This window comes from Lygodium microphyllum, chromosome 29, assembly GCF_053477565.2.
Source record: "Lygodium microphyllum isolate KBCC chromosome 29, Lygodium_microphyllum_v1.1.10, whole genome shotgun sequence".
Lineage (NCBI taxonomy): Eukaryota > Viridiplantae > Streptophyta > Polypodiopsida > Schizaeales > Lygodiaceae > Lygodium > Lygodium microphyllum.
Genome location: NC_141163.1, coordinates 77,199,383 through 77,224,619, shown reverse-complemented (window position 1 = coordinate 77,224,619; position 25,237 = coordinate 77,199,383). Strand labels below are relative to the sequence as shown.

General features: G+C 40.6%; 1 protein-coding gene across 2 annotated transcripts in view; it reads right to left on the bottom strand.

The window, feature by feature from the left end:
- The window catches only part of LOC148010821 (uncharacterized), a 168,314-nt gene that overhangs the window by 121,041 nt on the left and 22,036 nt on the right, over window positions 1-25,237 (bottom strand). For both annotated transcript variants that reach the window (XM_087671275.1, XM_087671274.1), the window contains exons 2-4: window positions 14,417-14,529; window positions 13,494-13,569; window positions 13,226-13,368 (exon numbers count right to left, since the gene is read on the bottom strand). In XM_087671275.1, coding sequence (XP_087527401.1) covers window positions 13,226-13,368; window positions 13,494-13,569; window positions 14,417-14,529 — 332 coding nt within the window. The remainder of the gene's footprint in view (window positions 1-13,225; window positions 13,369-13,493; window positions 13,570-14,416; window positions 14,530-25,237) is intronic.

Genomic DNA, 25,237 nt, shown 5'->3' with positions numbered 1-25,237 from the left:
TCCTCAATTGCACTACATTGTTCCAAAGGAAAAGCATACTATATTTAAATTTCCATAAGGTATCACAATCACAACATTCGCCACTATTGTCCAACCATGCCATATTCCCCAAACCTGCTGAAAATTTTCAACCAACATATACATAACATAAAACTGAAAATTAGTCCAAAACTCTTGCTACAAACCCATTGGATGCATCCATAACTCATGTTTCTCAACTTTTCTAACTTCAAAACCACTGGTAAAGCATATTCTCAACATAAACCATGGCCGAAACTGTCAATGGCATTTACTAACATGCTACTATCCATGGAACCAGCCGTAAACCATTGAAAACTCAGCATAATCTGATCATAAACTGACCACCTACTAATCTAAGAACTGATCACTTACTGATTGCAAAATCTAATCAGAAATTGATGCAAAAAATGATGTAAAATTGATCCCAAGAGTGACCATAAACGATTCTCAAACTAATCAAAATTTGAGCTGAAACTAAACAAAAAAATTTCTCAAACTGAGGCAAAAACTCAAGCCAAAGTGATCATAAACTAATGCAAAAGTATAGTTTCAATGCCCAAGTGAAATCCGTACTCATTTGCATATATCTCATAGTGACTAGTGCATTGAGTAGTGACCTCATGGCAAACATACTGTCAACACAGTACCTTGGATGCATGCTGAATACGTCTGAAATCCACTACATACGAAAGTAACTGGTGGAGTGAAAGTGCCATCTCTCCCTTGAGCATCAAGCAATGCTCTGGACCCTCGCTCTACTGAACCTGACTAAGCCCCAAAGCTCTAACTAAAAGGCATCTCGATAAAGTTGCAACAACTAAGGATGGTTTGCCAAGTCATCCTCTTCCATCCACATTGCATCTATTGGTGAAACAATGTTGAAGCTTCATGTGTACCTTATACGCTAGAAGCACCAAATGCATTAGGAAACAGTCTTGTTTGCATACTTTGGACCATTGCAATGTGAGTGTGCATGGGAATTTACATACTACCAACCATACCAAGATACATTTTCCCATTTATTGCATGCATTACTAGCTGTATTTTTCCTCATGACCAACACCATATGGATCATTCGCATAACCAGCATTAATACCATGAGTCCCAAGCACAGTGGGCTGCATATATGCATTGCCAAACTTGCCACTTTGTGCCCCAGCATCATGCCAACATTGTTATACATGGGGTCATGCATATTACCAGCCGCACCCAGATACATTGGGCCTTACACACCACGCATTGGTTGCTACATATGATAAGGAGTTGTGTCATACATCCCTGTATGCAGTCCTTGATCCACCATAGCATGGAAACTAGTGCCACCACCAAATAACCTGACTGCCCCATAGCATGCATGCCCTACCGTCCTAAAAAATATTGGATTGGCACTTCCAAGTTGGCCTTGCATATGCATCAATTGCCCCATTGGCATCATTTGCTTATGCTCACTACCCACGTTTGGAACATCATGTTGTTGTATTGGCTCTTCTGTCAATGCATCTTGCTCTTTTGAAACGCTTGAAGTCGACTTTTTGTTCTTGCCTTTACTGCCCTCCTTTAAGGATTTAAAAAGTGCATGAACTAAGAATCATTTGCCAATTGCATAAACATTTCAACTGTTGTTCTTAGCTAATCTTTAAACTCGTCATCAAATTCCTCTTCCTCTTGTTGGTCATCATCTTCAAGAGATCTAGAAGGGCCACATTTTGGTCGAAAACAATATTATCAACGTGATGTCCATACTATGTGCCTTCTCCAAGATCAAGCATTGCATTTTTACCAACACTTTGTGAATTTTAAGATTGAGAGGCATCATACCATGCTGAATTTTGACTCCATTAGATAGGCTTCTCAGAAGAAGTTAGTAGAGGGACTTCCAACTTTTTCCCCCATTCACACTTTATGCCCTAGTTACTTATGGGGCAAGTAGCATAAGCAACCTCATCCACAAGTTGCTTCTCACAAGGCTATTACTCTCGACTAGAGATGGTGCATACCAACTTCTACAGACCTATAGGCATGGCCTCCCTTGGAAATGCCAAATATCTAGTACTCGTGAATTTTAGCAAGTACATGTGGCCTTATTTTCTAGAGTACAAGGGTGAGACATACTCTAACTTTTGTGATTGAAAGGTGTTTGCTAAAATGCAAACAAACTTTTAACGTTCGTGGTGTGGAAGCAAATCATGGTAGAGAGTTCTGCTCCAAGGTTTTTGACAAGTTTTGCAAAAAGCATGGGATTCAGATAGAGTATTCTCATCCAAACACACCACCTAAGAACGGTATGGTGACACACACCAATGGGACCATGCTTGAGATGGCCCATTTAATGTTAGAGCATTGAATAGGCCATCAATAGAGCACCAATAGGGCCATCAATTGAATGGTATTGTGAAGCACACCAATAGGACCATGCTTGAGATGGCCTGTTTAATGTTGGAGCATCAAGATCTTCCTTATTCACTTTGCGGTGAGCTAGTTACTACAATGGTACATATCCGCAACACATAAACCTCCTGTTTTTTGTGTGCAAGGGAAGAAGAATCATGTCTACAAGTTAAAAAAGGCCCTCTATGGCCTAAAGCAAGATCCTAGGACTTGGTACCAGCTGATTAATCGGTTCTTTCTACAAAGTGGCTTCCTTCATACAGATCATGATCCCAACCTTTATTACAAGGTTGAGGATGATAGGTATACTTTGGTCATCTTATATGTGGATGACTTGACTATTACATGAAGTAATTCACAATAGGTGGATTGGACGTGAGAGATTTTGTGAAGAAGTTTGGCATGACAGATCTTGGGATTCTACACATCTTCCTAGGTCTTGGGATTTATCAACTAACATAGGGCATTCTTTTTCTCAACACAAATATATCTCCGAGCTTCTTTTTGTCACAACTCTATAGAAACAGAATTTGAATCCTTTTTCATTAATTTGTCTATATAATGATTTATTAAATTTGTTTTCTTTGCACTAATTATTAGATATAAAGAAAAGTGCATTGGAGCTGGCCACTGATGTGAGTGGTCACAGGTTATGGTGGACCCACGCAGTGGGTTAGAGAAAAGATAGATCACACTTCCACCTATATGGCCCGATTAGGCGCCTGTGACTAGAACTCACGCATATCAAGGTTAGACTCGCACACAGAAAGGATTGATGCCTTGAAGTGTGGGCTAGATCCGCCACAATAGACAGTTACAATCAACAAGATGACATGATCATGAAATGCTTGTACAAAGTGCATGTCTGGGCTGAAAGCTTGAAATGCACATTTCTATGCATAGGAAAGTCATATGAAGATTCGGATACCAGTTTTGCGATGTACATGGAAAAAGCTTTCATATGACACCCATATTGGAGGGGTCCCTAAATTTTAGGAGATTCCTAAATTTTAGGAGGTCCCTAAATTTTAGGAGCCTTGAATTAGCCTAAAAATGCTAGTCCTAAAAAATAGGGATGTCATTCTAAAAATAGTAAGTTCTGTACTCTGACTGTGCTTACTAAATTTGGTTGTTTCTATTCTTGACAATATTCAACCCAAAAAAGAAGGCCATAGAGAAGAGACAAGTGTCAAGACACTTGTCACGCAAGTTTCCAAGTGTCCCACCACTTGTCACATCTCATGACATGTGGCTGGACACTTGTCTTGTGCTACTCCACTTTCCCCTTTTGTACTAGCTCTTCCCTCTCCTATAAATAAGAGCTCGTTTTTCTTCATTCAGCATCATTTTTCTTTGCTGTAAACTCATGTACAGCACCCACAGATAGCCAGAAACTGGCCCCATCCATCCCCATCATCATCCCCCACTTCTCCATTATCAAATTCCTCCATATTCCCTCTTCTATCACTGCTGTTTTACAAGACAGCAAGCCTGTAAATTCATTACAGCACCTCCTTCTTGAGCTCTTTATTCCATTTTAGCTACAAGAAGCAAGCTCTATCCCTGTACTGCTGATCAACGATGGAGAAAGGCTGAATTCCCCTTTTTCTTCTCTCATACTGTAAAGAAATCAGTTCTTATCATTGCATAATAGATAATGCATGTGTGTTTGTACATCTTTGCATGATCTTGTGAGAGTGAGAATTACTTCTTCTCACTCTCAGGTTGATTGTAACTGAGCTCTTCCCTAAGGGACTTGGGTTGAGCAGAAATACATTCCTTCGGGGGGGTTTGCCCATCTTCAACCCTCAATCTTGTCTCCATTACTTTTACATTTTTATGGTGTAATTTTGTGAGTAATTTTCATTTTCAGCTTTAAGTGTTCATTCTCTTTTATATTAAATCTCGAAAACAAGCAAATATCATAATTGTTAAGCATACTACATTGTTCGGGGCGTTTACATCTTTCTTCCATTTAAGCAACAAGAAGTAAGCCCTATCCATGTACTGCTAATTAACAAGGGAGAAAGGCTGTTTTCCCCTCTTTTTTCTCTCATACTGTAAAGAAATCAGTTCTTATCATTGCATAATAGATAATGCATGTGTGTTTGTACATCTTTGCATGATCTTGTGAGAGTGAGAATTACTTCTCCTCACTCTCAGGTTGATTCTAACTGAGCTCTTCCCTAAGGGACTTGGGTTGAGCAGAAATACATTCCTTCAAGGGGGGGTTGCCCATCTTCAACCCTCAATCTTGTCTCCATTACTTTTACATTTTCATGGCTGAAATTTTGTGAGTAATTTTCATTTTCAACTTTACGTGTTCATTCTCTTTTATATTAAGTCTCGAAAACAAGCGAATTTCATAATTGTTAAGCATACTACGTTGTTCGGGGCATTTACAGTGGTATCAAAGCTTTGGTTCGGTCCTCACCCCAACACTGGTAGTGCTTACGATTATCAGTTTGTTTGTTTTCAGCCCTTGCATTGAGTGCTTGAGCATATTTTTCTTAGAGTCTCAATGGATCAGTCGAGTGCTATCATTCAAGCCATTCAAAGTCTTAGAGACGAGAATCAGCAAATTCGTGAGCAACTTCTCAAACTAGAAAAAGTTGAGAATCCCAAAGAATTCAAGGAAAGAAGCCCATCTACTTCAAGGAGACAAAGCCATACCAATGAAAGGAGCCGATCAAGAAGTCCAACTACTTCTAAGAGGCAATCCCATTCTACTTCAAACAAAGAAAGAGATCGCGTCAAAGCTCATCCTCTTCTTCAAAGTCATCTGGCGCCTACTCTGATGGACCCTCTTCTAGTGACGAAGAGTCACACCCTTCTCGTGGAAGACCTCATCATCGTCAAAGGCGTCGACATTCTTCACCCTCGTCTCCATCTTCATCCCCATCAAGCACGTCACCATCTTCAATCTCAAGATCCAAGCATGGACGAAGGCATAAGAAGAAGAAGAAGACTAAGTCACTATCTCAACTTGAAAAGAAGATCAAGTTCAGTATGTATGATGGTTCCCGAAATCCTGATCTTCTTCTGAAGTTTATTCGTCAATTTCAAATTTTGTATGGTCGTGACAAGTATAAAGAAAAAGAAAAGATTAAGTTTGCAGCTTTACATTTGACTGACTTAGCCCATACTTGGTGGACGGGGTTGGAATATGATCATGCTGCCCCAAAATCATGGCGGTCCTTTGTTCGCATGATATAAAGCCAATTTCATCCTGTTCATTTCAAAAGAGATGTAAAAATGGAATGGGATCGGCTTTGGCAAAGGAAAAATGAGTCACTTAGCGACTATACCAAGAGATTTTGGGAGCTACTTTTGAAGGTCCAACATTTCAAGAAGATCAGCAGTTTGGAAAAGCTTAGGAAGTTTCAAGGAGGTTTGCATTTTAAACTTCATACTGCTCTTAATCATTATCATTGTTCTAGTCTCAAGGAACTCATTGACCATGCTGAGACATGGGAAATGGAGCACAATGGCAACAAATCATTCCAAAAGAATGATAAGAAGAGAGTAGCTGATGATGAGGAGTATTCAGCCCCAAATGAAGGACAAAAACAGCGGCAAAAGCAGCCATCAAATCAAAAGAAGATGAATCCCTATGCACCTCCTAATGCTCCTCAATTTCGCTCCAATCTATATCCACAAGCAAAGCAACTTTCCGAAGAAGAATAGCAGCGCTTCATGAAAGAAGGGAAGTGCTTTAAATGTGGACAAACAAGCCACATAGCGAAGCAATGTCCAAACAAAGGACAAAGCAAGGTTTCTGACAACAAGCCTAAGTCGCCAGTGAAAATCAATGCTATCAGTGATGTAGTTGCAAACACAACTCACACTCCAGAGATGTGCAAATTATTAAAAGCTTGGGGACAGCTGCAAGGTAAGCAAGCACTATTCTTGATAGATCTTGGGGCAAATGAAAATGTCATTTCCTTGCAATTAGCTAAAGAGCTTGGATTAAAGAATGAAGAGATAGACACTCCGGCAGAAGTTCGCCAAGCTTTAAATGCCGATGAAGGTGACACAGTGAAGACTGTGATACCCTACATTGGCAAGCTCAAGTTTCAAATTCAAGGCTACAGTGACGAAGATACCTTCTGTATCGGAGACCTTGATGGTTGCGATGTGATTCTTGGCATGCCCTGGAATCATAGAGTAGATTCAACCATCTTCTCTTAGAAAAAGAAGGTAGAACTCACCAACAAAGGCAAGAAGTACGAGATCCAAGTTGGAGTTTCTGGAGACACCATACCTATGGTAAGCCATATGCAAGTCTCTAGAGCAATTAAGGATTGTGTTCAATGTTGTTTGCTTTATGTCACTTATGTAAAAGATAATATGAATGCTGAAAACCAAGAGCGACTTCAGCTCTTGGAAAAGTATAAAGATTGTTTTTCGGAAGATCTTCCTTATCAGCTTCCCCCAGAAAGGCCAGAAGACCATCATATTGATATTATTCCGGGCAGTTCTCCTCCTAATATAGCACCATACCGTGTGAGCCGTCCTCAACAAGAAGAAATCAGAAAGCAAGACGAAGACCTACTCAACCGTGGGCTAATTAGGCCAAGTAGCTCACCATTTTGTTCACCGGTTCTTCTTGTTCAAAAGAAAGATGGCACATTCAGGATGTGCATTGATTATCGATCCCTCAACAAAATCACTGTGAAGAATCGGTTTCCTATTCCCAAAATTGACGACATTTTGGATCGTCTAGGAGGCTCAAAGGTTTTCAGCCGCATTGATCTAAAGAGTGGTTATCATCAAATTAGGGTAATACCACAAGATGTACACAAAACTGCTTTCCGCACTTCATACGGTCTTTATGAATTCTTGGTGGTTCCTTTCGGATTAACCAATGTACTAGCCACCTTTAATCGAATGATGGAGCGCATCTTTAGAGAGCATCGACAATATGTCGGTACTTTCTTTGATGATATTCTTGTCTTTAGCAAGAATGAAGAGGAGCATCAGCAACACTTGGAGATTGTTCTACAATTACTTCAACAAAATCAACTCTTGGTAAATGGTAAAAAGAGTGAATTTTTCATGCATAAAATAAATTACCTTGGGCATGTCATCTCTTCTGAAGGGATTCAGATGGATTCTGAAAAGATCAAGATAATCCAAGAATGGCCTCATCTTCATGATGTACATGAGGTGCGATCGTTTCTTGGCTTATGCTCTTATTACCGCCGCTTCATCAAGCATTTTGTACATATAGCTTCTCCACTTCATGACCTTAACAAAGAAGAATACCTCTTTCCAATGGCAGGAAAAAGAGAATGCAGCCTTCACAAGGCTGAAAACAGCTCTTACTTCTGGACCTATTCTTATCATTCCAGATTTGGTAAAACCATTTGTGGTGGAAGCAGATGCTTGCGGTGATTGTATTGGTGCAGTGCTAAATCAAGAAGGCCATGCTGTAGCCTTTGAAAGCCGCCGTCTAAATGATGTGGAGAAAAGGTATGACATTTATAAAAAGGAGCTCTTAGCAGTGGTTCATGCTTTGAAGATATGGAAACATTATCTTTTAGGCAATGAATTCCTTATTAAAACTAATCATCAGAGCTTGAAGTATTTCAAGACTCAAAAGCATTTGCAGGAGAAACATGCAAGATGGGAAAATTTCTTGTCTATGTTTCATTTTCAAATTATGTACACTCCAGGGAAACAAAATGTAGTTGTTGATGCACTTTCTAGAGTGCCTCGCATTGCAACTATTATAGTGGCTCATCATGAAGACTTTCAAACGATGAAGAATACTTATGATGAAGATACTGATTTTGCAGCAATTTGGTTACAGCAAGCAGGTTCTCATCCAGATTATTCCATCAAAGATGGTTACCTTCTCATGAACAATCGCCTTTGTGTCACTCTTCCTGTTCGACAAAAGGTGCTTAAAGAAAGTCATGAACCCCCTTATGCAGGGCATAGAGAGAGGGCAGCCACTCTAAGTGCAATTGAGCACTACTTTTATTGGCCAACATTACAAAGAGATACACATAACTTCATTGAGGCTTGTCTAGTATGCCAAAAATCCAAGTATGATAGGCAGAAGACTCCAGGATTGTTGCAACCTCTTCCAGTACCCAAAGATCCATGGGAATCTATCACAATGGATTTCATCTCAGGTATTCCAAGAACATCTCAAGATCATAATATGATTTGGGTCATAATTGATCGATTCAGCAAGCCATCACATTTTATTCCATGTCATAAAACATTGAAATCCGCACAAGCTGCAAGACTTTTCATTCAACATATCTTCAGATTACATGGTATGCCTTCTGAGATCATTTCAGATAGAGACTCCAAATTCACAAGTAACTTTTGGCGTGCTTTATTTGAGAATTTGGAAACCACTTTAAAGTTCTCAGCTTTTTATCCTCAAACTGACGGCCAAACAGAGGTGATGAATCTCACTCTTTTGGATATGTTGAAAGCTTATGTTAGTGAACATAAGTCACAATGGGAGAAATATCTTCCATTATTGGAGTTTGCTTACAACAATACAGTGCACTCATCCACAGGGAAAGCTCCAAATGAAATAGTACAGGGTAAAGTGATTCCTCCTCCAATTATTCGCACTAAAGATAAGATTTTTGCTGTGCTGATGAGTTTGCTTCAGATTTAAAAACAGCAAAAATCAAAATCGAGCCACTATCAAAGTTGCCCAAGAGCGACAAAAGAAGCAAGCAAATAAACGAAGAAGACCTTTGGCTTTTGAAAAATGTCAATATGTCTTGCTAAAGTTTGATAAAAGCAGGCTCAAACAAGGTTCCGGTCAAAATTCATCTTTTCCAAAGCTCTCCAGTAGATACTTTGGACCCTTCAAAGTGATTGAGAAAATAAATGAAGTTTCTTATCGACTTGAGCTTCCTGCTCATTGGAAAATACACAATGCTTTTCATGTAAGTTTGCTAAAACCTTACATAGGACCAGAACCAAAGGAACCCATTACTAAAGATCCCCCAGATGTTGAAGAAACAGAGCAACTCTTGGAACCTGAACAGATTTTGTTTCACAAGGATCGAACCACGAGAAGTGGCCTTGTGACACGAAAATTCTTACTAAAATTCAAGAATCTACCCACAACAGATGCACAGTGGGTAGATGAAAAATTCATGAAGGATTACCCAAGCATTCTTCAGCCATATCAAGAAGCTTTTCAGCTGAGGACAGCTGAATAAAAGCCAGAGGGCTGTCACAACTCTATAGAAACAGAATTTGTATCATTTTTCATTAATTTGTCTATATAATGATTTATTAAATTTGTTTCCTTTGCACTAATTATTAGATATAAAGAAAAGTGCATTGGAGCTGGCGACTGATGAGTGGTCACAGGTTATGGTGGACCCACGCGGTGGGTTAGAAAAAAGATAGATCACACTTCCACCTATATGGCCTGATTGGGCGCCTATGACCAGAACTCACCTATATCAGGGTTAGACTCGCATACAGAAAGGATTGATGCCTTGAAGTGTGGGCTAGATCCGCCACAACAGACAGTTACAATCAACAAGATGGCATGATCATGAAATACTTGTACAAAGTGCATATGTGGACTGAAAGCTTGAAATGCACATTTCTTTGCATAGGAAAGTCACATGAAGATTCTGATACAGTTTTTGCGATATACACGGAAAAAGCTTTCATATGACACCCATATTGGGGGGGCCCTAAATTTTAGGAGGTCCCTAAATTTTAGGAGCCTCGAATTAGCCTAAAAATGCTAGTCCTAAAAAATAGGGATATCATTCTAAAAATAGTAAATTCTGTACTCTGACTATGCTTACTAAATTTGGTCGTTTCTATTCTTGACAGTATTCAGCCCAAAAAGGAAGGCCATAGAGAAGAGACAAGTGTCAAGACACTTGTCACACAAGTTTCCAAGTGTCCCACCACTTGTCACATCTCATGACATGTGGCTGGACACTTGTCTTGTGATACTCCACTTTCCCCTTTTGTACTAGCTCTTCCCTCCCCTATAAATAAAAGCTCGTTTTTCTTCATTCAGCATCATTTTTCTTTGCTGTAAACTCATGTACAGCACCCACAGATAGCCAAAAACTGGCCCCATCCATCACCATCATCATCCCCCACTTCTCCATTATCAAATTCCTCCATATTCCCTCTTCTATCACTACTGTTTTACAGGACAGCAAGCCTGTAAATTCATTACAGCACCTCCTTCTCGAGCTCTTTCTTCCATTTTAGCAACAAGAAGTAAGCCCTATCCATGTACTGCTGATCAACGAGGGAGAAAGGCTGTTTTCCCCTCTTTCTTTCCTCATACTGTAAAGAAATCAGTTCTTATCATTGCATAATAGATAATGCATGTGTGTTTGTACATCTTTGCATGATCTTGTGAGAGTGAGAATTACTTCTCCTCACTCTCAAGTTAATTGTAACTGAGCTCTTCCCTAAGGGACTTGGGTTGAGCAGAAATACATTCCTTCAAGGGGAGATTGCCCATCTTCAACCCTCAATCTTGTCTCCATTACTTTTACATTTTCATGGCTGAAATTTTGTGAGTAATTTTCATTTTCAGCTTTAAGTGTTCATTCTCTTTTATATTAAGTCTCGAAAACAAGCGAATTTCATAATTGTTAAGCATACTACGTTGTTCGGAGCGTTTACACTTTCAAAGTTTGGTATGGTTACATGTAAGTCCATGTTATGCCCCATAGACCTTGAGTCTAATATGGGACTACTGGAGATTCCCTTGACAAGACAAACCTTGGGATCCTACACATCTTCCTTGGTCTTGAGACTTACTAGTTGACATAGGGCTTTTTTTTTCCCGACATAGATATATCTTCGAGCTACTTTCAAAGTTTGGTATTGCTGAGTCTAAGTCCATTTCATGCCCGTAGACCTTGAGTCCAAGATGGTGACTACTAGAGATCCCCTTACCAATGCTACTTAGTACAAGTTTCTTGTTGGATCTTTGACTTGGCTTATCTATACTCGGCCAAACATTTCTTTTGTGGTAACATTGCTGTCTTCTTTTATGAAAACTCCTACTCAAGCTCACTCGAGAGCCACCTTGCACATCTTTGCACTATTTACAAGGGACTCCATCCTACATGATCATGTATGGACAAGGGGCCACTCTTGTTGGATGGAGTGACTCAAATTGGACAGATGATGTGGAGTCTAGAAGCTCCACTACTTACAGGTTCTGCTTTCTCTCTTATTCAGAGCTATCTCATGGAGCAATAAGAAGCAGTCTACTATGGCCTTATCTTCTACTGAGGCTGAGTACCAAGCACTTTGTTCTACCGCTCAGGAGGTACTCTAGCTCTACCAATAGTTGGCAGAGATTGGCTTTCCACAAACAAACCCACTCAGTTGTGCATGTATAACCGATGTGCCTTAGCTCTAGCAAAGAATCCTATTTTTCATGCTCGCATGAAGTACATCAAGATTCACTACCATTTTGTACAAGAGCAAATCGTGGATTCCGAGTTAGCGATGGCCCACTGTCCCACAAAGGACAATGTAGTAGATCTCTCCACGAAGCCTTTGTTGTACGCTTTGATGCTTCATCACATGAGATCTTTGGGTCTTCAAACACTCCCAAGAACTAAGATTGTGTCAGTTTGTCATCCCCACGTTGTGAACTCTATCAGAGTCTAATGGAGACAAAGAAGCTCTCACTATTTTAGCCTAGTCTAGATGTGTGTATTTCTTTTTTTCTGAGATTTAAGTGTGTTCACACTTGAACAAGCACACTTGCATTTCTTTTTCAGCAGTTGGGGTGCCTATTATGAGTGCCCATGTGGGCAGCCTGTCTTGATTATGAAGCCAGCATTTTCCGTCAGTTTGGCAGCTGGTCAGCAGCATTTAATGCAGCTGCCTGATTCAGCATTTTCGCTTTTATGTTTTGGGGTCTGCAAGCTATTTATAGCCCTCATCCACTTGTGGCAGATCATTCATCATCCATCTGCAAGTCATCTATGATGGCGCCACTGAGGCCATCTATCTGAGAAGCTTGCTAACAAAGCTCCAATTCCCATGCACCATCAGAACTATGATCTACTACAACAACCAAAGTGTGATACCATTGGTTGGTAACCCCATGTTAAGTCCAAAGACGAAGCACATCAGGGTGCACTATCATTTTACCAAGGAGTGTTTTCAGTGTGTTACTATCATACACTTTGGTTTTATCTTCTTTGTTCAAGTATTTCTTTACCATGTCTCACCCTCACGCAACTCAAACAGAAGGTGTTCTTCATCAACTCTTGCTCCTCTGATCAATCAAGATTTGTACGATCGGTCAATGTCCAGGTCTAAGGACGTTTCTGATTACCAGGTCTATTAAGAGTTGCATATAAACCTGAGTCTTTCATCTACAGGCTGGTTCTCTATCTGTCATCTGCTGTATTTGTGAATCTTAGAACTGTACATAAATTGTCCATGTGTACACCATGGTTCTGTCTTGTAAAACCTAAAATATAATATAAGTTTGTCTCAGATTTAAAACTCTAATTCCTGCATGTTTGATCAGACTGCTCAGCATATAATAGTCTGGATTTGTTCTCCTGTGTTCATCAACTGAAATAGCTTCCTTTTTGCATGTGAGGATTCTTGTAATCCCAACATCCATGCTTTTGATGTACCAAAAGCCAATGAAAACATCACTGGTTTGAAACAGCACACAATAACATCAAGCGTGTTGCCTTTGTCGAGAACATTTACCTCTAGATATCCTTTCCTATAAATTCCCGACGGATTAATGATTATTTTGTATTTCCTTCTCTCAAATAGCATTAAATGAATGTATAGAGTAGTCCACCTTTCAGACAATGAAAGAGCCTTTTCCGGTGACATGAATACTATTGCATATTCTCCATTTTTAGCCTTGGAGAGTACACTGACATCAGATTGAGAACTACTCATATGTTCAGCTTTCACACCACGTTCTTTTAAGCCCATGACCTGCAATACAGCTGTACGAGTCAAACTGCTATCGAATTTACATTGGTGCTGGCAGTCTCACTCTAGTTATACAATGACTTGTAAGTAGAACATAATGAATTCACCATCATGCTCAAATTATTTACCTGGTCCTGCATTAAACTGATTAGGGGACTTATTACCACAGCAGGTTTTTTCGATACCAATGGGGGCAGCTGATAACTGTAAAACCACACAGATATCATACAAATGGGTGCAATGGCATTAAAAAACCCTCTAGAATAATTAAAGCATAACAACAATACAGAAGTTAAAAGAAAGATGCTGCAAGAATTAATCATATTCCTGTACATCCATTCTGCCTATGACCTGTGAGCTTTAGGAAGTTGAGATGGCATAATAAATGCTCATCTCTAGATACAGGCTGCAGCAACTTTCTAACCCAAATCTAAAGCCTTTGGAGACATCATTAATTCACCATGTGCAATTTGCAAACCTTTAAAGATGTAAGCCACTTCAGGTTTTAACCATCTTGCAATGTAGAAATATTGTTAAGTAAACAAGCATAATTATTGTAAGTACAAGCTCACATGTCAAAGCTATAGTGAAGAGATTGGAAAACAAATCTGCACATTGGGCATCATGGGCACCAGCCTTCAGAAGCTTTCAAGGTTTGTGATCTGAATTAATCAGTTTGTAGTTTGCAAGCATGCTTAAACCTGTTTATACTCTGGCCAGTGATTGTAACTCTTCATGCCAGTTCTTGTCAACTTGATGTGAACTCAAGTGAACTACTAGATCACTCTTAACAAAGATCAGAAAGCTGAACCAACAGCAGAGTGACAGTTTTGGCCTATGCCATTGAATGTAAAGCTTCAGCTTTAGCTCATTAAGGCCATCCTTGATCTCTACATAATGCAATCTTCTGTTTGTAAAGTCTTGTGAGCTCACAAGGGAATGTCAAACAAATGTCCATTGGAATAGTAGCATGATTTTCTCCTCTCTATAGAGATTAACTCCCAAATGCACTTGTCCTAGACATGTGAAAGATTTCACAATAATGCATTACCACAAAGACTTCCCACTTCCAGTAGCCATCACCACCAAACAATCTTGTCCTTGCAGAACTTTCTGTATTATCTCCTTCTGGAAAGGTCGAAAATTTGTGTAGCCAAAGAATTTCTGTAATCAAACAGCAAAAACAAGTTAATGTTGTAACTGTACGACCAGATAGGTTCTGAATTGGGAAAATTTTTATTGCATCCAGATGCAACACTTCTTCTAAGATAGTTCTGCTATAGAACAAAAAGCTGAAATTTTCTGTACTGGGCCATGACAGCTCAGTAATACTATGGAAGTAAGTATGAAATAGTCCTGAATTCCCTGATTTTCTTTTTGTTGATTTCTCCTACAGCCAATGTTCTAAATACATAGTCTCACAAAGGGTGATGCTGCCAAGGAAGTCTAGCACCACAAAACAAGTATCAGAAACATGGCAAAAAACACACTTGCAGCCTGCACTTAGCGAATCTGCATTTGCAGTCAGCACTCTGCCAAGAAGGGGTAGCCTTCAAAGTTAAAGAAAACTAATTTTCAATCAAATTTCTCTTCTTTGGAAAGGAAAACGCTATAATAATAACCACCTAACTCGAATAAACCAAGACCAAAAATACAATGCAAGCCCTATAAATGACAACAATAAGTTTACAAAAGAGAACTTTTCTGAGATATCAACACAAGGATTGTGTAGAGATTAAAGAAAACAATCTATAACTGTTAGAGATTTGTTCATCCCCAACATGCTAAGCTCAAAATTCATTAGCTTCATTAAAACAACCCCAAAACAGGATTATTTAATGCATTAAACATTATTATTTCTATAAATAGGCATACTGCCCTCCATCCAGCTACAATCTCATTTTTACAGCATGCGGGTTCTAGAGCTTTGTTGTCCACACCCCGTACATGGAGGATATCTCAGCCGAAGCTGTCCACCATTGTCTTCTACCATCAGCCTGCCTGCTTCTCACCCATTTATTGCAGATTCGGACAGTTTCCAGCCATCTCCACAATGCTAGTCAACCAAATGGCTGCTGTCTACACTAGAACTTTGCATTTGCTGCTGTTCATTGCCAGAAAAGCTGCATTTTGCTTTTGCTCATACTACTACCGCTATCCTGTCCATAACTTCCCAGTACTGGGTTTTGCTATTCTTGACCATGTTGCCAGCTGCCACATTATCATTTCCCTCCTGCATTTGCAATTTCCAGCCCATCTTCTACCCATCTCATACTAATCCAGCATCCCACTACTGTGTTTGGTGTTGCCAAACACAACAGAGGCTGCCTTGCTGCATTTTGGGATCCATCAGAATATGACAATCTCTCCAGCTCATACTCTCTACCCGGTCCTGGAGACATGGGAGTTCAAGGATCAATATTCTTCACTACATAATGGGTTTGCTGTATTGAGAATTGTATTCTATTCAATATTCATTCATTATTAGTCATTGTGTTCCTTGTCTTTGTGTTTACTTGACCCTAACTATGTTTCTTTATCAATTTATGCGTTTGTCATACAATTGTTTGTGTGTTTTCTATGATAGAGCATTTCTTTACATAGTATCCAAAACCTAAGCCCTCGATCAAAAAGCTCACCTTGAAAGTAAAAATTACAGAAGGGAAGATGACATCGAACACTTCCACACCTACTCAGTAACCAAAGGAGCCTACGTCAAGAACTGAGCACAAGGTGGCATCACTCCCAACTCTCACATAACCGGAGATCGTTCTAACTATGTTGGAGACACACATCATTATTCCATCACAGATGGAGAGCTATAGCTGATCTTTGATCACAAAGCCAGGAAGTTTAAAGAGCTTTGAAGGCAAGCCTTTAAACAAAAGTTGCGCGAAGATGATACAATTGATTAGATGTTGCACATAAATGTAATGATGTTGCAAACGGAGATCGTTCTAACTATATTGGAGACACACATCATTATTCCATCACAAATGGGGAGCTACAGTTGAAAGCAAAAATTACAGAAGGGAAGATGACATTGAACACTTCCACACCTACTCAGTAACCAAAGGAGCCTACGTCAAGAACTGAGCACAAGGTGGCATCACTCCCAAAGGAGCCTACGTCAAGAACTGAGCACAAGGTGGCATCACTCCCAACTCTGCAAGGTTCTGACATAATCGGAGATCGTTCTAACTATGTTGGAGACACGCATCATTATTCCATCACAAATGGGGAGCTATAGCTGATCTTTGATCACAAAGCCAGGACATTTAAAGAGCTTTGAAGGCAAGCCTTTAAACAAAAGTTGCGCGAAGACGATACAATTGATTAGATGTTGCACATAAATGTAATGATGTTCCAAACGGAGATCGTTCTAACTATATAACAAAGGACTCAAAACCCTACCCCTCAATCAAGTAACCCCCAATAGGGGAAACAAGGGTGATGGCAAGCAAAATCAAGAACAGTGGCAAGGCCAGACCCACATTGCCGCCAGTTAGCCATCGCAACCAATATCATTCTCAACTCTAGAGAGCATGTTTGATTGGTGTGCTAGATATGAGGCTCACCTAGTCTCCATGGAGACACAGAGGCTTTGAGTTTAGTCCGCATTTGCAAGTTACCTCCAAATGAAGTGACCGCCGCAGAGACCCACTCTACCTAACCAAGCATATCATCTACCGTTTGGATCATGGATAGTGGAGCCATCCATCACATGATTCCCATCCAAGACTTTTTCTTCTCCCAAGCCCCTACAACCGAGAATGTCCATCATGGGAAAAATTCCTCAGTCAAGATCCACGGTCTAAGTCATGTCAAGTTTGATGTTGACGAGAGCCAAGATCTCGCTTCATTGGACAATGCATATTATGTCCCTCTACTTGGGGTAAACTAATTGTCCATTTAGCATCTTAGTCAATTGGAGAGAGCAATCTTCTTTAGAGCGAACATAGTCAAGGTCATACACTCTCAAATTTGGTTTAGTGATTGCTCACAAGGCACAACCTAGTGGCCTCTACAAGATGACTTAGTTTCTTTTCTAGCCGGTTGCCAAGGTCTTATAGGTCCACTACTTCCAAGCTTTAACCACTACACAAAAGCCTAGTGGCCTCTATGAGATGACTCAATTTCTTTCCCAGCCAACAATCGAGGACTCAAAGTCCCACTGCTTCCAAGCTTTAGCTACCACACAAAAGCCTATATACAATGAGTGTCTTTGGCAATATCACTAGGACACCTTGGGTACAACTCGCTCTATAAGCTATCACACCATCAAATAATTGAGGGCCTTCCATGCCTAAAACTATTAAAGGATATTTATCCAACTTGTCAACTTGGGAAAGCAACACCACACGCCATTTTCTTAGTAGGCCACACTAATATATATAACTAAAAGTATATGTATATATATTAAATTTTATATAAATATATAACTAATTATAATATGTATATTTTAATTTTTATGAATATAAATAATATTTTTATATAATAATTAAGTATTAATACATAATATAAGGATTAATTATAGATATATATCACTAGCATATCAAGTATAATCATGATAATATTCAATTATACTAACAATATAATATCTCGAGGAAATAGAGAGAGGGAGAGAGAGCCTCCTCCTTACTTGTCGAGGAGAAAGGAAAAAAGTTTTAAAAATGTAGAAAAAAAGAGAGAAAGAGAGGAGGTTTTGGACAATGATGAGAGGCTTTCACGTGTCACCCCAAATCCTTCTAATAATACGTATAAACGAACTTGGGCTTTTTTCATTTAATGCAAAATCTTGTTTCAATATTTTATACCCCCATCTCACGTCAACTCACTTCACCAACTCCCCCTCTCAGAATGAAGTCATAGAGCATAGGAATGGGACTGTGATGAACACAGCACGCTCCGTGCTGTTTGCAACAGTGCATCCTAAGCACCTTTGGGTCAAGGGTATTAACACTTCAGTGTATTGTTAGCAAATCTTCAGTGTACTGTTAGCAGATATGTTAAATCATGGCTGAGTCTATGCATGTCAGTGGGCTAGGGCACCATAACATTTTCTAGATTATTTAGGCATTTTATCTGGCATTTTATGATGATCATTTTAGCATTTTATGCTAGCCAACCTGACATCATTTATGGCATTATTTTTGCCTATTTATTTCAAGCACTCCTCCACCACAATTATAGTATCATGCATCATCTGTCACTCATCATCTGACAAGCTCTAGTGGAGGGAGAGGAGTAGGTGGCAATGCCTTCACAACTCGTGACTCACATTGGTTCTGTACTATCTCATATCTTGGTGTATGAATTCCATTTCTAGAGCATCTCTTTGCTTCTGAGTTCTTTGTGCAGTGTTGTTTTCTTTTGCAATGTTTCTCTTTCTCTTTCCTTTGTCTCATGTATTCAGTACTCTATTACAGCAGTTTTCTACGCTTCCATCATTGCATCCACTTCTGGCATGGTATTAGATTGCACGATCATTGTTCCTACTGCTGTTTTACACTGTTTCAGGTCTGAGTTTTGACTTTTCATCTGCTGTTTGGACCTGTTCGACCTGCCGCACGTGATTTGCAGCCTGGGCGACCATCCTCTGCTAATTTTCGGCCTATTCTTTTGGCTATTTTCTTAGTATTTTGCAGTCTGCCATCTGCGTTTACAGATTTCTGGGGCTCCTTCAGGGCTGGGGACCTGTTATTGATCCTTCCAAATCTGCATTTTGGGGACAGCCGCCTGAGGCAACCTGTTTTCATGCAAGTCGACTACATCTAATGCAGCTCCTATCTGCGTTTTACTAATCAGCATCTGTGTTTTGCTTATTTGCTTCTATGCAACGCTGGACGACAGGTTTCAGGCTATTTTTTGGTTGTGTTTGGTCCGTATTTTCCTCTTGTGATACACTGCTCAGCTTTAGAGAGAGTTTTTATATATTCACCTGTCGTGTTCTCATCACTACACTTTGGTTATTATTGTTGATCCTTTCTTTATGTGCTTTATTTACTGCAACGAACTCATGCAATCCTTTAGAGTCTGTATTTTTGGCATACTTTTCTCCCTAAAGATCCCTTGTATTTTTTTCACCTTCTCTGTATCTCCCTCCTCATGGCTCCTCCAGCATCTCCTCCTGATGGTCAGCATGCCAACATTATTTCCTCATCTATAAGTGTTATGTTGGAGACTTGTGTTCAACTTCACGTTTCTATGAGGATGCTATCTCTTGGTGCTTCAGATGTTCCAATTTTAGAGAGGGGAGCCTAACGATGGAAGAAGCAAAAGTCTTAGTGCTATTATTGTGGCAAGAAGGGACACCTTCAGAAGGACTGCAAGACATTAGTAGCTTTACGACACGAGCAAGTACGGACGGTGATGAAGGGTGACAACTCTCTCGGCGAGTCTTCCTCATCTCTAGGTCCAAGTTTAGGCTTCAACTATGTGGCCCCAACGATGGCTACAAGGGCCTCTCTTCCAAGTTACTAGTACAAATGATACGGCCATCCCTCACAACTCTCCAGTGCCAGAGATGGAGTGTGAGAGGGTGATGAGACGGGGTCGGAGAGCCTCATCTATACAAGTATACAGGTGCACACATTCTCAAGAGGGGTTTTCTTGAAGCATCACAAAGTCTGGCAAGTTCAAATCTTGGAACTGGGATTGACATCTAGGTTCATGATGAGCTGGTTCTCTGACAAAGAGCGGGATTGGCTCTTAGCCTGAGCTCACATGAGGGGACACTTTGGCAGTCTGGCCAAAGAAAAATCCATGGTCACATATGCTCAAAGGCATTTTTGATAGGATGGTCTTGCATGCTACTACGAGGCATTTTTGACAGATATTGAGAGCTACTATGATTCTTCTCTATTTTTAGGGGCTGATACGATCACATCAACATCGAATTCTCTCTAAGGCACCTTGGTGGTGGCTTGCGCACCCACTGCTTGGCTATCCATGGTTCTACTCTGGTAGTCTATGTTATATATACTATGATGGGCTCTTATCATTGTATATTCTATTGTATCCCATCACCCATGATTTGAGAGAGGGTGTTAGCAGATATGTGAGTTCCTGGTTGAGTTTATGCATGTCAGTGGACTAGGGCACCATGACATTTCCTATATTATTTAAGAATTTTTCTTGGCATTTTATGATGTTCAATATAGCATTTTATGCTGACCGACATAACATCATTTACAGCATTTTTTTGCCTATTTATTTCGAACACTCCTCCACCATAGTTAGTATCATGCATCATGTGTCATTCGACATCTAACAAGTTCGGGTGGAGGGAAAGGAGTAGATGCCAGTGCCTTCACAGCCGGTGACTCGCATTGGTTCAATACCGTCTCATATCTTGGTATATGGATTCCATTTCCCAAGTATCTCTTTGCTTCTGAGTTCTTTGTGCAGTGTTCTTTTCTTTTGTAGTATTCTCTCTCTTTCCTTTGTCTCTTGTATTCAACAGTCTATTACAGCAGTTTTCCACACTTCCATCTTTTCATCCACTTCTGATATATACATCCTCAACCAATGCCTTGTCAGAAGTGGAGCAGCGGTGGAAGCATAAACATGTGCTGAAATAAACTGCTGAAACACAAGACAAGAAGAGAAAAGAAAGAACACGATACAGATGAGAACTCAGATGTATGCACGGGAAATGGAATCCATATATCTGAACACGAGACAGTCGCATACAACAGTGAGTCACTGGCTGCGTGGGCACTGGCATTGGCTCCGGTTCCTCTCTCCATAGAGTCTGCAGATGGTGAAGATGAAGTGACTGACTGAGGAGGAGCCACTGAGTATAAATAGGCTAAAAAAGTGGGGAGCAACAATGCTGGTCGGACAGCATTAATGTTGGCCGACTGGTGCATAAAATGTCCCACTGGCATAAAATGCCACACCAGAAAAATACCTCATAAAAATGTCCAGCCCAGATCAAGCTCAGACTCACACATGAGCTGACAAATACTCTGTTAACACCCTCTCTCAGATCATGAGTGATCTGATACAATACAATAGTACAATGAAAAGGGATCAAAAACTATACAACATAGAACCACCAAGTAGAACCATGGATACCCAAGCAGTGGGTGATCAAGCCACCACCAAGGTGCCTCGGAGAGAACCTGATATCGATCGTACCAAACACCTGAAAATAGAGAAGATCATAGCATGTCTCTGTGTCCATCACCAATGTCTCTCAGTAGCATACAAGACCATCCTGTCAAAAATGCCCCTGAACATAGGTGACCATGGATTCCCCGCCTTTGGCCAGACCGCTAAAGTGTCCCCTCATGTGAGCTCCAGACGAAAGCCTCCCGCTCTCTGTCAAATAACCAGCTCAGCATGAACCTGGATGTCAATCCCAGCTCCAGGATTTGATTCCGCCAGACTGAAGTCGATGCGTCAGGGACGTCCCTCTCTGGAACCTGTGCACCTGTATAAAAATATAGATGAGGCGCGGCTGCCCCATCTGAACACCCGCTCACACTCCCTCTCTGGCACAAGAGAGTCGTGAGGGATGACCTCATCACCACCACTAGAAAGCAGGCGAGGAAGGGGCCACCAAGCCCTTCCCGCGATCCGAAGAAGAGGATCCCTTCCGCGCCTTGGACTTCACCTTTGTCGGAGGATCGAAGTCGGAGTCTGAGGAAGGAGAGGACTCATCGGTAGAGTCAGCATCCCGCTTCGTCTTTTGCTCCTTCTTCCTGGAAGCTGCTAACTTCTTGCAGGCCTTCCGCAAATGTCCCTTCTTGCCACAGTGGTAACACTCGGCCTTCGACTTCTTCTTCCCGTCACCCCTCTCTGAAGCTACATAAACCTCACCTCCATAATGTGCTGGAAGCCGCCCTTGTAATCTCAAGGATGCCTCATGCTTATCATCAGTGGAAGTGCATGGAGCCATATGGAGAGGATAAGAAGAGAAGTAGAGAAGAGATGGAATTGAGAGAGGAAACACAGCCAAAACACAAGCACAGACTACAGAAAATGAGAGTTCACATGCAATAGAACCCAAAATCTGATCAATAGAAGACAAAATCTGCTGCAGAAAGTCAAAAAATCAGTCAAAAACTGCCAAAAACAGCAAAAACGGCCTGAAGTAACAGTCAGCCAGCCACGAGAGACGCTGAATCAGCAAAACGCAGACTGTAAACTGCAGAAAAACAGGTAGAAAACTGTCGCCAGCAGTTGCCGATGAAAAACGCAGGCAGCAGAGGGTGCGGAGGCAGCAGGCGATGGCAAAACTGCAAAAAACGCAGGCTGAAAACAGTCCCAAAACAGGTCGCCTGGCTGCGACAGCAGCCGTCTAATCAGCAGGGGTACAAAACAGTCCTGAAATCAGCAAGAAACACAAATCCTGAAAACTGATACCATGTCAGAAGTGGAGCAGCGGTGGAAGCATAAACATGTGCTGAAATAAACTGCTGAAACACAAGACAAAAAGAGAAAAGAAAGAACACGATACAGATGAGAACTCAGATGTATGCACGGGAAATGGAATCCATATATCTGAACACGAGACAGTCGCATACAACAGTGAGTCACTGGCTGCGTGGGCACTGGCACTGGCTCTGGTTCCTCTCTCCACAGAGTCTGCAGATGGTGAAGATGAAGTGACTGACTGAGGAGGAGCCACTGAGTATAAATAGGCTAAAAAAGTGGGGAGCAACAATGCTGGTCGGACAGCATTAATGCTGGCCGACTGGTGCATAAAATGTCCCACTGGCATAAAATGCCACACCAGAAAAATACCTAAAATACCTAATAAAAATGTCCAGCCCAGATCAAGCTCAGACTCACACATGAGCTGACAAATACTCTGCTAACATGCCTAACTACATCAGTTCCTCAAAGGACTCCCTTTTGAGGCAATTTTTGGCACATGATCTATTATTTCCCATTTGAGAGTCTTCAAATGATGTATACACGTACTCTCTTGATGCTACAACAAGAAAGCTCATTCTTCCTCGAGCTAATGTCCTGATTTTTGTAGGCTACTCTTCTGACACAAAAGCCTATTGTTTATTCAATCCTCAAACAAAAAAGGTGATTGTCCGAAGAGATGTCATTTATGATGAGAGGGATATTATACATAGCATTGCACTAACCTCTACGTCAATTCCTTCTTACACGTCAGAGATATGTTACACTTATCGTGTTCCTCCTATGTCTTGGTATGAACACTTCCTTATCTCACATCACTTTTTACCTTCTAGCTGGAGAAGGGTTTTTTTGACCGTGTGAACACCCGTCAATGGGTGTGGCACTTAGTACCTTAAGGATTGTACTTTCATTCATTCTCACATAATGGATATGACCTTCTGAAACTCCATTATCACCTTCCAAAACTCTCTTCTCTCTTGTTTCACCATGAGTGTGTGTGAGTATGCACGTGTTGCTAAACCCTAACCTAACAATGGTATCAGAGCTATATCTCTTCTCGACCACCACCTTGCTCGCACACCGCCATAGCTGTCGTTGAGCCTCAAGCTCCGTTGCTCTCTATCTTCTCAATCTACATGCCACCTTCAATTACTTGCTTGTTGTACATCTTCATCGACAATTTGTACACTATCTGCCTCTTGCCTATCGATTGAATCCACATGCAACACGAATACTGGTCGTTTGCAGCCCTGCAGCCCATTACGCAACCCAATGTGAGCTCCAAAGTTTGCCAACAGCTACACGCATACCAATAATCACCCCCAACAGCCTGCACCACATCATCATTAGCATTAAATGTCCTAACAGCCTTCACAAATTTATCACCTGTCATCCAACATTATTTTACATTAAAATAATCAGCTCCCAAGTCTTAATCAACATTACGCCTTTTAGATTGCTCCTATTTGCACACAGTGTCCCTACAAAGCACAAAATTTGAGAATTTTACAACATATACAAATTTCCACTCAAATTCCTTTCAAAATTTTGAAACTTTTGTCTAAAAAACCCAAATCCCACCAGAATTTTGGAGATTCTGCATTTTGTGCTAAAAAATTCTTGTGTTGTGCCAAAATTTGGAGCTTTTTACATTCAAGCTTCAATTTCACCAAATTTTACCAATTAAATTTCGGGCTTTTGTGAAATTTTCCCAAATTTATCAGCATTGAGGCCAATTAGACCTTCTACATCAACATTTGTGCACATTGGAATCCATACAGCTGAAAATTCTTCATTAATGCTATTAATTCTTCAAAAATTTGTGATTTTTGGTCCTTTCTTTGCTTTATTTTTTGTGTTGCAACTAATTTGTTCTTTGGACATCAACTAGTTACAAAAAAATCAAAAACTTTAACAAGCAATGGCCGGGCAAAATGATTTGCTCAACATGTTTGGGGACTCAAACAAATTTGATGGCACTGATTATCCCATGCGGACATACATGATGAAGCATGTACTTATTGTCAAGCAGCTTTGGGGTTATGTATTATGATTCAAAAGATGGGCATGCCTGCCCTGCCACACAGAATGCCATAGGTTCTTCTAGCTCATCCACAATCACCAATGGATCTTCAGCTCCAACTCTCCTCCTGCACCTCCCACAACAGATCAATTGAGATGGGATGTGCATGATGCCGAAGCTCATGCTTTGATTACACTTTGGTGTAAGAGACAAGTTATTCAACATACTTGGTCGTGCACAATGGCCAAGGATGCTCGAGATAAGCTTGCTATGTCGTATCAAGTACGCAATGAGGTTCGTGAAGCCTATTTGCGTAAACAGCTTGAGATGGAGCACATGACAGAGGGTGATTTTATGGATGTATAAATTACACGTGTCAAGGACATTACGAAGCAGCTTGCTAATATTGATGAAATAATTCCCGATGCATCTCTTGTATTTATGGACTCAACTGGTCCACCT